The sequence below is a fragment of the Diabrotica undecimpunctata genome, chromosome 1 (assembly GCF_040954645.1).
Source record: "Diabrotica undecimpunctata isolate CICGRU chromosome 1, icDiaUnde3, whole genome shotgun sequence".
NCBI classification, from domain to species: Eukaryota; Metazoa; Arthropoda; class Insecta; order Coleoptera; family Chrysomelidae; genus Diabrotica; species Diabrotica undecimpunctata.
In genome coordinates this window covers 166,921,954-166,937,246 of record NC_092803.1, presented here as the reverse complement: position 1 = coordinate 166,937,246, position 15,293 = coordinate 166,921,954, and the positions used below count along the sequence as shown (strand labels likewise).

Below are 15,293 nucleotides of genomic sequence, written 5' to 3'. Positions count from 1 at the left end.
AACATCGAACACCAGTAAAGTATAACATAAGTATAGATTACAGCTTTCAGCGGCTGACAATTTATATCGCTGAATGAAGTTACCCGGTAAATCTCACATCTCATTGTTTAGTCTATTCTATTTTTAGTAATTATCATTATCATTATGATGGTATTAGACAAGGTAAAAATAAGTACACCCAGAATATAGACGTAAATGTCAGACCCTGGAACAAACAACAAAATATTTCGAATTTTTCTAATAATTTGGTTGTGTTTAAGATATCTATCAAGCCAAAATTTTTAATTGTTTAATATTAGGTTAAGGTTACACTGTTTTAATGAAATAAACTTAGTAACTATTGTTTTTAAGATGCTTTATTGTATAACTAAAACATATTCAAAACAAGTCCTCCAATTCCATTTTATTCTTCAATTTCAGGGAGTAGAAATTAAAATGCTGTATTCTTGAAAAAAATTCTGATGATGATCATTACGCATACACCACGTTTTTCAGCAATTAAATCACGTTTATATAATACTTATTTAGTTTATTATTTTCACATTACTCAACATTTGTAAAAACATCGATGTTTCTATTATAGAACATCGATGTTTTCTTTTCGATATTTCGGTACTATCGATGTTCAGCTTCGATGTTACCATCGATGTTCAACATCGATGTTTTTTACCGATGTCGCATCCCTATTGACGACCAGCTGATTCGACTCAAAAAATGTCGAAATTAATATGGCGACGTCGAAATGCGACTTTGCGAACCTTGTGGATTTCAGCTGAACTAACCAAACGACGTCACTAAATTTCGATTTATCGAAATTAATTTCAACTTCAAGAAAGTGGTTGAAATTTAATTTCGAGTCGAAATTAATCTGACATGACTGACTGGACTGGGAGAAGTGAACTTAGGTTCAGTTTAGGTAGGCGGTATTTTGATCCTTGCAAGGAAAACTGAGGCAAAAAGTATTAATATGGCTGTGTTTTAATGACATTTGCTAGTTTTGGAGGAATTAGAGAGGATAGATATCCGACGCTCATAACAGAGGATAAGAAGAATGTTACGGGATACCAAAAATTCTTTTTCACTAAGTGATGCTCAATTTAGGCAGCAATTCCGGCTTAATAAACAAGCTGCAAATTATTTAATAAGGGTATTAGAACCATATTTGGAAGAAGATGTTTATGCCTCTAGGATACCCAAAATGTTTAGGGTTAGTATTACTAAGCTGCAGTAAATTTAAAAATATATTAGAATATAACCACTAAGTGAAATCTTAGTGGTTATAACTTAAGGATCTCCCACATCGCCTTTTTTTTTCTTACCATCTTTTCTTTCAATTCAAAATATAATTGAGAATGGCCACTATTTATGATTTAACAACTCAAACAAGAAAAAAAAGACGTTCACGTAACGTAAACAAAACAAACATTCAACAAGCGTAGTGCTAGTGCAGCTAATAAACAACAGGGCCAACCCAAATTTTCAGCAGTGTCAAAATGATAAAGTAAATATCCCCAGTTTTAACTACAATCGAAATGAATGAGAATCGCTAGCGATTGCGACTGTCATGGCGTAGTCGCTTTTAAATTTCGACATCGAAATGAAATAGAATCAGGGCCCAGAGTTGTTCGGTGACCAGACGAAAACAGATGACAGATAGCTTTTGTCAGATTTACTTTTTTTACGATAAATCAAATGTTTTGAATCTTTGGTCACAGATTAAATAATTTTAATCATTTTTTATTTTATAATTGGATTTGATAGTTCCGAATGAGTAAATTATACCGTTGCATTTAATTTTAAGTATGCCGTCAAACAGCTTATCATTTACTTAAAATTGCAAGTTTTGTGAATTATATACAATATATTTAGTATACCTATTGTATTTTATTGAAGATAAAATAAACAAAATGTTATTTTTAATAGTGAACTTTTATTAAAAATTATTTGAATTTTAAGCTGGATTTATAGTTTGACGGACTGTAAACGTAGACGCATTGGAGACGTAATAAACAGACTGTAAATATTATTTCAATTTATAAATCGACGGAGTGGAATTTTTGCGCGTGAGTCGAAACAGTCGCTTGAGTTGGTGACCACGATACCACAGAATACATAACAATCAGAATGCCCACTCTCAGATGCCGCCTTTGAAGTTTGTTAGCACGCGATCGCCTTATTTTAAATTGAAACATAGACTTGAATTGAGAAATTTGTGACAAGTTACGACAGAACTGTAATTTCAATTTTTAAAGATTAATAATTTATTACATTTGGAATAATTTAATCTATTCTTCAACTAAAAGTAAGAATAAAATAGTGCATATTACGTCTATAGTTGCCGTAAATAAATTAAACAGGGTTAATTTTTCTATGCACACCAGATAAAATGTCACTGAACAGCACTGGTTCCGTTTAAAACATGGCTGATTGCGTCTGCGCGAACGAGATGATATCCTTTTTTTATTATTATTATTTTTTTATAAATTATTAACTTATCGTCCATTGTATACTTTGTTCGCTATTCCCAGTCCGAACTATCTAGTGAATTTAGTAATTATTTTTTTGCGAAGTTAGTTACTTTTTGACAGACTAAAAGTGGCTGGAAATTACTATACAACCAAGCACACGTACTCATAGCCAATATTAACAGTAAACAAACTAAATAGTAAATAAAATAGAACTTTGCGAATTACCGACAATCAATATTTATTTATGTGCACCATATAATAAATAGTTCTGTTAAATTATAACAACTAAAATATATTTTTTAAATATATACTACCCAAAATTTGATGGGTTCAATATACAATGAAATCTGTAGCATGTCTGCAATAGTAGGATACTTGAGCTATTAATACTGAGAAGTAGGAATTGTTGTGTTGTAGGTTTCCGACAATCAATCTGTCAAAATAGGCCCGAGCTAAGCGAATGGAGTATAACAAATAATCCACGATATCAAAATTCGAATATATTGATAAACAACTTTACAAAATGGAGGGCGGGTCAAACCTTTGGTTGACAGCACAAAATGTTTCCTTTTGATTTGCCAGACGCAAGTAACGCACTGTAAAGCTGGATTTATAGATTGACGGACTGTAGACGTAGACGCACTGCAGACGTAACAAACGGACTATAAATTTTATTTCAATTTATAAATCGACGGAGTGAGTTCTCCTTTTTTATAGATCGGGCATACTATACTTTTCTTCCAGCCGTCGGGTACTTTCTCCTCTTGCCATATGTCTTTGATGAGCGTGTGAACGTGACTTGCTAGGTGGTCGCCACCTACCTTATACAATTCTGCTGGTATTTTGTCAACTGCCGGGGCTTTATTGTTTTTCTGGGCCTTAATAGTTTCGAGAACTTCCTCTATGGTTGCTTCTACTCCATTATCTAGCTTCAAGCATGATTTCTGAAAAAATAACTCATTCTACAGAAAAAGTGCTAATAAACATTTGTGATCAACATTATGTCAGCTTCATTTCTTGTTTGAAACTTTTTCTACGGCGTACAAATTTTTGGTAAATGATGTTTTCCGTCCCATAACGTGGGGGGTTTTAGGGGAAAGCCTGGGGGTATGCTGTATGTTTTTTGGCGTCTCAAAATTGACATTCTCAGCAAAATTCAGCTTGTTCGTATGATTTTTAGAAGTTCAGTGGCATTTTCGTCTCTGACGACTGGAGTATTCTTTTCTTGTAAATTTAGGTATATACAAATCGTTGAAATCATCACAATTTGACCATATCTTGGTTACCGTTAGTTATAGTATATTTTCCAATAGATTATTTTGAAGTACACAAAATAAGCTTTCTTTTTTATTTAGTCTTAAAATTAGTTCCAGTTCTTTCTACAATAGACCATTTTAAAGGTAATTGATATTTTTCTTTTTATTTTGCAATAGGGAAAATGGCCAAAACCTTTGTGGGTTAAGTTGGAGAAATATTATCTATAATAAAGTAAATCCTAAAGACTTCTACCAAACTTCTTTTTGAAGAGCAAGGATAAAAGTTTTTTTCTGTTAAGCAATATCTATACCTAGTTATGGGGCAAAATAGAAAAATCGCGTGAGTAACTGTTTTTTTTTTGCTTCATTTTTTGAATAAATATTTGTCAAAAAAAATTTTCCCTTTAACGTCGTAGTTCCTTTAACCCCTATTTTTTTTAACGTAGTCAATAGCCTATTGGGCTCTCTTAACATACCACATAGTTAGCTCCATCAGCCATGTTCTACATCTTGATAGAAAAACAATCAGCAACGAGTATTATCAACCACCCTTATCTCAGTATGTCCGTCTACAGCGTCTTTACGGGCAGGACATGTATTTAGAATGGAAGAAAACAAGTTTCCAAAAAACTGTTGAATGCAAGGGAAGAGGCCTATTAGAAGACCGAGAAAGCGATAGGAGGATAATGTGGATAAGGAGTCTAGAAGTGTCCTTGACAGGCGATTGTGGAAGAGAATGACTACTGACCGATGGAGAGGTTTGATAAGGGAGGCCAAGGCTTTTGATAATTAGGCTGTAGCGCCATAGGATGGATGGAATTTTGGAAACATCTAATAAAATGCGTTTCTATCTAAATTTATTTATTTTTTATAATACAAATTTACCTTTTGATGAACAATTTTTCAATTGATATATACAAAAATTTCAGTTAAATACTCGATGGAGCTCTTTTATAAACATTTCAACGGCTTATTTCCATTGTCGATTCTCAAATGTTTTTTCCAAACACATGTAGTCTAAAAAACGGCACAGCACATTTAACAATCTCAAAACCTTTCAAAACAAAAATATCTTTGAAGTTTTTTTTATCTTTTTAATAAAACTGCTCAACAACGAATTAATAAAAATGTGTCAATCTAAGATTTTTCTCCAGTATGCAACTTTAAATGTGATTTCAAAGATCCTGCTTGGCTAAACTGTTTAAAACAAATTTCACAAGCGTAAGGTTTTTCTCCAGTGTGGACTCTCAAATGACATTTCAAGTCATACTCTCGAGGAAACTGCTTAAAACAAATTTCACAAGCGTAAGGTTTTTCTCCAGTGTGGACTCTCAAATGACATTTCAAGTCATACTCTCGAGGAAACTGCTTAAAACATATTTCGCACTTGTAAGGTTTTTCTCCAGTGTGCAATCTCAAATGATCTTTTAAAGTGCTTGCTAGAGTAAACTGCTTAAAACAAATTTCGCACTTGTAAGGTTTTTCTCCAGTGTGCACTCGCATATGTCTATATAAAATACTTTTTTGGATAAACTGCTTGTAACAAATTTCACACTTGTGAGGTTTTTCTCCAGTGTGAACTTTTGAATGTGTGTTTAAATTACTTGCACTAGCAAATTGCTTAAAACAAATTTCGCATGTGTAAGGTTTTTCTCCAGTGTGAAATCTTGAATGTGTTTTTAAATTTCTTGCACTAGTAAACTGCTTAAAACAAATTTCACATGTGTAAGGTTTTTCTCCAGTGTGAATTTTCATATGTTGTTTTAAATACATTTTAGTAGCAAACTGCTTGAAACAAATTTCACACTTGTAAATTTTTTCTCCAGTATGAATCTTCATGTGATAATTTAAAGAATTTTTAAAAGTGAACTGCTTCAAACAAATTTCGCACTTGTATGGTTTTTCTCCAGTGTGAATTTTCATATGTTGGTTTAAACACATTTTAGTAGTAAACTCTTTAAAACAAATTTCACACTTGTAAGGTTTTTGTCCGGTGTGAACTTCCATGTGATAATTAAAAGAATTTTTAAGACGGAACTGCTTCAAACAAATTTCGCACTTGTATGGTTTTTCTCCAGTGTGCAGTCTCAAATGAGTTTTCAAAAAGTACGGACGAATAAACTGCTTCAAACAAATTTCACAGTTATAAGGTTTTTCTCCAGTGTGAATTCTCATATGTTCATTGAAATGTCTTTTCCTAGCAAACTGCTTAAAACAAATTTCACACGTGTAAGGTTTTACTCCAGTGTGAATTTTCATATGCTGTTTTAAATACATTTCAGTAGCAAACTGCTTGAAACAACTTTCACACCTGTAAGATTTTTCTCCGGTGTGAACTTTCATGTGATGATTAAAAGAATTTTTAAAACTGAACTGCTTCAAACAAATTTCGCACTTGTATGGTTTTTCTCCAGTGTGAAGTCTCAAATGAGTTTTCAAAGCGTATGGACGAACGAACTGCTTCAAACAAATTTCACACTTATAAGGTTTTTCTCCAGTGTGAATTCTCATATGTTCTTTGAGATTTTTTTTCCTAGCAAACTGTTTAACACAAATTTCACAGTTTAATGTATTTTCTTTAACCTGTTGACTCATATCTTGTTCTTTATTACTTGTATCTGCGGGTATTGTTTTCATACTTTCCAATGTGTTCTCCTCTTGGGGAAAGCCTAAAACAAAAAACTAAAATATATTTTTTGTCAAAAAATATAGCTTAAGTGTGTTAAATTTGACACAATCTAAATATCCTTTCTTTATTTATGGGCAAGTCCAGAGCCATAAAAAGAGAAAATACATTTTGAAGCAAAGCTTCTATACTCGCACTGTATTACTCTTTTTTTCTTTACAGTAAAATGCTGAGGCGAGCGTCACGGAACTAGCGCCACAAGATGGCGTGTCACGGACAGCGTCAATATTCTTAACATCGATTCATTACTCTCAATCAATTTGTTTCTAGTCATCATATATTTACTTTAAGAAGATTTAAATTAAAAACTGCATGAAAAATATGAAAAGAAGACATAATGGGAAGTAAAAAATTTAAATAATAAAAATTTAAAATTTATTAAAAGTCATAAATGTCATTAGATTAATAATAGTCCAGGGCGGATCTGTTTTGAATGGATGTGAGAGGTGGCATTCGGATTTTTGCAGAAACAGTTAGGTGATAACTTCAGTAATAATAATTAAGACAATTTTTAACAAAAATATTTATTAGCACTTTTTGTCTAAAATAAACCGTTCCCTCAAAAATATCGCTTGAAGCAACGCCGCTACGTGCGCGAAATCAATTTTAAATGAAATTTGTATCAATTCGACAGTAAAAATTCGATATCTTCTGATCAGCGTGTCCTATCGACAAAAATTAAAAAGCGTTTTGAAGTTGAAAGGCGCTGCTTTCTTGTGCAAATTTTGCTGGAATTAAAGTTAGTTTTTATAAAAGTGTTAAATAAATAAACGTTGCGCGATTTTTGCCATTATTTTACGATTCTGACCTGTCTGTCTCTCGTAGATCTCCTGGCGAACACGTGACAATGAACAAAAGCACACAACAAACAAATGATGGCTCTTGTCAGAGCCAGTTGACAATCGGACCAACACTTCGAGTATGTCAAATACATATTGAAGGCATCAGCCGAAGCAAGAGCGAATATCTTAGCAAGCTACTGGCAAAAAACAAAATTGACGTGGTTACTGTTCAAGAAACACATACTGCAGACCACCTACAATTAAAAAACCGTGGCCAAATCCCTGGATACACACTAATAGCTTCAATCAACCACGCTCAGTACGGTATCGCGACTTATTGTAGAGCAGACATCAAACATTACAGCACATGTCACTCTTACTCGACACAAGAGATTTTTATACTTGCTGTGAAAGTAGACGAAATAACTATAATCAATACATACAAACCACTGAATGCTAAATGGCCACAAAACGTACTTTCTACATTTTCTCACCCGACAATATACACTGGAGACTTTAACAGCCACGATACTACATGGGGATATAACCAATGTAACCAACAGGGAGAACAAATTGCCGAATGGGCTGAGTTTCACTTTTATACGATGCAAAACAGAAACCCACCTTGCATTCTGCAAGATGGCAAAAGGTCTACAATCCCGATCTCTCGTTTATATCTTTCAGCGAAAGGGGCTCAAAAAACGACTTTAAGAACGCCACAAGGGAAGTTCTCGATAACTTTACTAGATCCCAACATAGACCAATAATTACAAAATTGGGCACCACCATTCCTATTATAAATTCAATCCCTTTGCCAAGTTGGAATTTTCGGAAGACAAGGTGGGAAGAGTTTAAATTCCAACTTGAAAGTGATATAAGACATATCAAACCAGTGGTCCAAAATTATGAAAGATTTGCATCACTAATGATTAGCTGTGCAAAAAAGCACGTCCCACGTGGGTTACCAAATCGTACATCCCATGCTGAAACGACGAGTGTAAAGAACTACTTGATCAGTATGAGAAATCTGGAGATCCTGAAGTTGGTGAAAAACTCTTGAGAAACCCTTAAATTCCGCGAGAACCACAAGGTCGAGGGAAACTTTAGAAAATCTCAATTTTACACACAGTAGCTGCACCGCATGGAAGCTTCTAAGGAAACTAGACTCTGGCTAAAACAACGGTACAGCAAACTCTACAGCCCCAAAACCGGAAGACATAGGCAAACGCATAGCCAACCTTTCAAAACCAGTAATAGAAAAAAATCATAAAAGAGAAGTTAGATTTCAGTTAAAATAAGCCAAAATTGCTCAACAACAAAGCCTACCAATAATGAAGCCTATCGAGCCAGAACTTGCAGAAGCTCTAAAATTAATTAAATGCCGCAAAGCCGCAGGAGTTGACAACATCTAACCTGAATTTATAAAACACATTGGTCCAAATACCAGTAAGTGGCTTCTTGAATTTTTAAATCAAATATTGTTTAATATAAAATTATAAGTTTCCAAAATCCTTCAAAAAAAGTAAGATCATCGCAATATCTAAATCTGGGAAAGACCCTGCACTACCTGAGAGCGACAGAACAATCGCTCTTTTAAGCGTCTGCTACAAGATATTTGAGAGGATAATCCAAACGAGATTATTTCACCATACAAAGCCAAGTTCAGAAACCTGCAAAACGGCTTACCACAAGGGTCAGTTATGTCTCCTCTTCTTTTTAATATTTATACGTCAGATGTACCAACTAGTACCTCGCGCCAATTTATTTATGCCGATGACATGGCTCTGGGTGCTCTAGAAGAAGACATAAAAATCGCCGAAACCACCATAGAAGCAGATCTAAACATTGTTAACAGATATTTTAAGAAATGGGGCCTACAACAAAACCCATCGAAGACTGAAGTAACAGCTTTCCATCTTAACAACCACAAGCCAAATTAGTATAAACGTAGTATAAACAAGTATAAACATAGAATGCGATGGAACCATTCTAAAGCACAGTTCGAACCCAAAATACCTCGGTGTAACTCTAGACCGTACCCTAACATTTAAACAGCATTTGGAAAACACTTCAGCAAAAATAAAGACCCGCAATAACATTATTCAGAAATTAGCAAATACATCATGGGGGTCTAATGCAGAGGTCATCAGAACGAGCGCGCTGTCCTTAGTATATCCTACTGCAGAATATTGCGCTCCTGTCTGGCTAAACAGTCATCACAAAAACGTCATAGATACCCAGTTCAACCAAACAATGAGGCACATAACGGGAACTATAAAGCCCTTCTTCTTCTTGTGCCACTCCTATCGGAGATTGGAATTCATCAAGGCTACCTTGTTTACAGCTGACATAAAGAGTTCATTAGTGGTACATCCAAACCACTCTCTCAAAGTATAAACTATAAAGCCCACACCAACCCAATGGCTTCCAGTTTAAACCAACATCGCTCCACCAGCAACAAGACCCTAGTTCAAAAATGCCAACAAAACCCAGCACTACCGATAAATACAGATATCGCTGAGCTAGACCAAAGAGAGTTACGACTGAAATCCAGACATCCACCTACTAGAACTGCTACAAGATTGGCTGATTTCACAACTGAGAGGCACTGGATGGGAGAATGGAATCCAGATATCAGAAAAGCTAATCTCATAGAAAACCCTACAATTAAACCAGACTGCTTTTCTCTTCTTCGTCGTGAATGGTGCAACCTTAATAGAATACGAGTTGGTCATGGAGTTTGTAACAAGTCTCTGAACCAGTGTTCCAGTGAAGTCTCTGATTTCTTGAAGACTGCCACCAAGTTCGTTGGCAGTCTTCAAGAAATCTAACAACTCACTCCCAAGGCAAGAGATTGGCTTCGAGGCGGTAACCTTCGACATAATAATTTTTTATTTTATATATGTTCTATGTTTGTGTTTTCTTATTTATTATTGTTATTATCATTATATTTTTAATGTAAAACTGCATGTGTTAAGTTCATACGCATATATATATATATATATATATATATATATATATATATATATATATATATATATATATATATATATATATATGTATATGGAATTTCCATTGTTAAAAGTCAATCTTCAAAACCTATGACATGAAATTTCGGTTTTGATTTTTGCAACAAATGTGGGGCATTTGAAATAGGCCTAAAAAACGCCGAATTTAAACTTTCATATTACAAACGATCTAAAACATTAAAAACTGTTTTTTTTTTGATTACACAAGCACTTTTTCTATACTACACTACTTCAGCTATAAATTTCACCTAATGCCATATTCATGGAAGTATTTTCCGTGAAATGCAATCGTTTGTAATGTGAAAATTTAGCGTTTTTTAGGAATATTCGAAATACCTCATATTTATAGTCAAAACTCAACACCGAAATTTCATGCCGTAATTTTTAAAGATTGGACTTTAACAATGAAAATTCCATAGTGACCGGTTAATGGAAAACCGATAAATTTTAATGATCTCATGAGAATCGTCAAAAATGGCAAAAATTGTAAAGTTAAAAAATATAGTCCCTAAGTAATGTTTCCACTATCTTCAATTATTTTCATTTGATTTTTATTGTTTTAATGTGTATTTCATATAATTTTTTTATCATTATCTTTGCTCTTTTCTTCATTTATTTTTTTTCTTGTGTTCTTTAATAGTCAATCCATTATAAATAAGAGTGAACGTTATAGCTTTTGCATTTCAAAACTTTTAGATCTTTTTCCATTCAGTTAAACTTCAAAATTTCTGTTTTAAATAAATTTTCTTGTAATACTCTTGATATTTTATATATATATATATATATATATATATATATATATATATATATATATATATATATATATATATATATATATAGAACCTTATTTAATTCCTGGGTTTGTCAGTCTGTTATTATTATTGCTTTAATGTTTCGGCTATTTTCCATTTTCAATGAGCACTTTAGTTATTTAACGTTATGTAAGGTAAGGGAACCATTAGTTGACAGTGATCCAGTAGTTGACAATATAAGTTTCATTTTCAAAAAATAAGCTAAGTTTTATTATTAGAAACCAGAAATCTACCTCTTAGAAGGTTAGTATTTTTGCACATTATGACATGTTTATTTGTTTGTATTAAATTATTGTAAAACCCCAATGTATATTGCAAGCTATAAGCAAACTCAAAATAAGCTTAAAAAGTAGCTATCTCATTGGTTACAATATTGTAAATAGGTGTCATCTACTGGTTCTTATATTCGTATAATGTACCAGTAGTTGATATGGATGTCAACTACTAGTGAAATGATCGTTAAAATTATTTGTCCCTAAAACGCTTTATAAGCCTTCTCAAAGTGTGTTGTTTTTTCTAAAATATTCTTAAGGGAATATTTAGATCTATACCAGTAGATGACAGCATGTCATTTACTAGATCATAAGACTGCCAACTACTGGTGTTTCTTTATTTCAGATATTTTATGATGCTTCCAACCAAAGGAAATATGTTTCGGTATTTAGACGAGCAAATGGAATCTGCATTAGCTGCGATTTCAAATTGTCAATCAGTTGCTTCTGCAGCTAAAAACAATGGAGTATCCAGAAGTACATGAATTCATAGAATTAACAATAGCGTGTCAAAATTTAGACAAATGGGTCCAGATTCCATTTCGACGAAAGAAGAAGAAAAAAATATTGTCCTTTGGATTTTCACAATGACAAAAGCTGGGTTTCCAACTGGTAAAGAAGCTTTACCTACCAGCGTTCAACACTTAATACAAGAACTGAAAAGAAAGAACCCTTTTAAATCAAATAGACCTAGGCAGAAATAGTTTTTTGAAACTATATAGTTTTTTGGTACTATGGTTTTTTAAAAATCTTTCAGTTAATTCAGTTATTATAATTAGTTATTACTTCAAAACAATGGCAAGAATATCACGAGAAAAAGCAAATGGAAAAAACAGTATAAGAGGAAAATAAAAAACTAAGGGCAGAGGAAAGAAAAAGAAAAAAAAGAAGAACGAGAAAAATAAAAAAAGAAAAAAAAAAAGAAGAAAAAGTGCAACTAAGAAAATAAAAGAAAAACACACAAAAGAAAAGTATTTATTTCTTCAGGTTCAGAGACTTGTGAAGAATTTTTCCTAAATCTTTGAGAAGTTAGAATTTCCCAATATAACTTGTGCTGGAGATCGATTAAAATATGAATTTAAGAAAAAGCTTGAAGTTGACGGGTAGTTAAAATATCGTCAATTACTGGATCCTGTAGGTGTCAACTACCAGAATTTTGAAAATATTAAATGTCATCTACTGGGTAATTTGCAACCTGCAAGAAAATCTAACATTTTTTGTTTAATATTACATTTTGTAAATATTTTCAGTTAGTTTCTTATTTTACAAACATTAACTATCCTGAAACATAGTTAATAAAAATATTTAAATCTGTAACTGTTTTAGTGCCAGATTTGTATATATTTTTTCTTAAGCTGTCAACTACTGGTTCTGTTTTACATGGAATGCAAAAATGGTATGTGACCCTAATATACATATGGCAGGTACTTACTTCAAAATACAAATGGTTCAGGGTCATATCTTAAATATCAGCCTATGGTGCATTTAAGAAACAGCTCAATTTATTAAATTATGATACATATTGGAAAGATCTTTAGTATCAATCTTATTATTGATATAATGTTGATATTTTTTATGTGAATTGTCTAAAATCTGCATCTTTTGTTCTAGTTTTGTTTTTTTTTCAAACTCTGTACATTTTCGCAATCAAAACAATGGCAATTTTCTAGAGAAAGGTTGGCTAAAGCTGTAGTGTTTGATTTGTTGGTTTGTACACTATGTTTGTGTGCAACAACCCTTCTATGTAGATATTGGTGTATCTGCCCAATATATGTTGAATTGCAATATATATGTTTACTTTACAATTTACTTTATAAAAAATATCCAACTGATGATCTTTATTAACCTTGGGTTTAAATATTGAAAAATATTTTACCAATGTTTTTAATGATTTATGTCCAACATTAATATCACATTTTGCCAACATTATCGCCATTTATTTAGAGAATACCATACATTAATGGATTTACAGATGGAAACAACAATAACAAACAATATATAGATAGATATATATATATATATATATATATATATATATATATATATATATATATATATATATATATTTACAGAATTTGATTCGAAATCCTTTGTAATTCTTGACTATGCAAGGAATCATGAACATCGGAACTGCAGTCAATATCTTAATTTGAAACTACATTTATTTCATCAGTTCGATATTTCATTGACTCTATTTTCAACTTTATCAGGAACTTACTACGAAATTAACTAACAATTAGATACAAACATAACATTCACATTTTTTTAACTTATGAAAGGTTGTTTTTTTTACAGCAAATTATGTCAGAGCAACTTATATTTTATGATAAATAAGGTCTTTTTATATATAAAACGACATTTCATAAGATAAAAAAATTCTGAATATTATGTTTGTATGTAATTGTTTTAATCTATTGACTGCAGTTCCGATATTCTAAAACGATTCCTTAGAGTAACAACAAGCCAACAAAAATTTGTCACATAAGTGATTTTTATTATTAAATTGACTTTACTTTGAAATTGACTACTATTTAATTGAATTAAACTTTTAAAAGATCTAAAAATTTGATTTAAAAAGATTTAGCTGAATCTAACTTAACATAACAATCTAACCATATATAACCTAAAACTGCTACCAAACCAGTATTTTTTTTTTAAAGTAGGGTAGAGTAAAATGTTAAAATATTTAATTAAAAATATCACTTTTTATAAGAAAATATATTTTGTATAACCATGGCAACATTATTTCTTGTTGTTTTCTGGTGTCTAATATGGCGGTGGCTTTTAAATACAAGATATAATTTAAATGAAAATTACATAAAAAAGAACGTTGAGCAACCATTAAAAATCATTGTAAAATAACAGAAGAGAAACAGAATTCATATATAAATAATATAATATATAATATGATATAAATTTCGGGTCCGTAGACGTCGTACCTTCTTGCTCCACTAGTACCCTCCTGTCCAACAAGTGCAATTGAAGTAGAATCTAATGATATTTCATGTTCTTAGACCTCCTACCCGTATAGTATATGAAAACTTACCTTCTTCATTTGTTTGGCTTTGTTCTGATGACATAGGTTTATGTTCATCTTGCCCTATTTCAATTTTTATGGGAATTTTCTTCAAAACATAATGAAATGTATCATGTGTAGTTTCACTTTTGGGTTCTTGTTTAATTTCAATTTTAAAATTATCCAGAAGAGTATCATTCACGTCATTATCTATTTTATAAGTCTCCTCAGCAACTTCTTGTTTTACTTCCATTTTTGACTACTTCCGTTTGATTAAACTTGGTCTGTGTATTGATTTCTACTTCAATAATAACCACGAATAACCACATAATAACACCAAAACTCCAAAACAAAAAAGCCATTCCCTACAGACATCAGACTCAGACAGCACTGTCGTGACATTGACATTGACGTCGACGACTAGGGATGCGCGATGTTCATCGATGATTGAAAAACATCGATGTTGAACGCTCGATGGTCGATGTTTTGCCATCGATATTGAGTATTCGTTAACATCGATGGTAACATCGATGTTAAATGAAAACATCGAACACCAGTAAAGTATAACATAAGTATAGATTACAGCTTTCAGCGGCTGACAATTTATATCGCTGAATGAAGTTACCCGGTAAATCTCACATCTCATTGTTTAGTCTATTCTATTTTTAGTAATTATCATTATCATTATGATGGTATTAGACAAGGTAAAAATAAGTACACCCAGAATATAGACGTAAATGTCAGACCCTGGAACAAACAACAAAATATTTCGAATTTTTCTAATAATTTGGTTGTGTTTAAGATATCTATCAAGCCAAAATTTTTAATTGTTTAATATTAGGTTAAGGTTACACTGTTTTAATGAAATAAACTTAGTAACTATTGTTTTTAAGATGCTTTATTGTATAACTAAAACATATTCAAAACAAGTCCTCCAATTCCATTTTATTCTTCAATTTCAGGGAGTAGAAA

At 32.0% G+C, this 15,293-nt stretch overlaps 1 protein-coding gene across 1 annotated transcript; it reads right to left on the bottom strand.

Moving 5' to 3' along the window:
• Positions 1 to 4,568: 4,568 nt before the first annotated feature.
• LOC140441212 (uncharacterized) lies at positions 4,569 to 14,722 on the bottom strand. The gene is made up of 2 exons (XM_072531795.1): positions 14,352 to 14,722; positions 4,569 to 6,393 (listed from the first exon to the last, which is right to left on the bottom strand). The coding sequence occupies exons 1-2, from the start codon at positions 14,572 to 14,574 to the stop codon at positions 4,862 to 4,864; spliced, it is 1,755 nt and encodes a 584-aa protein (XP_072387896.1). The 5' UTR covers positions 14,575 to 14,722; the 3' UTR covers positions 4,569 to 4,861.
• Positions 14,723 to 15,293: the final 571 nt, after the last annotated feature.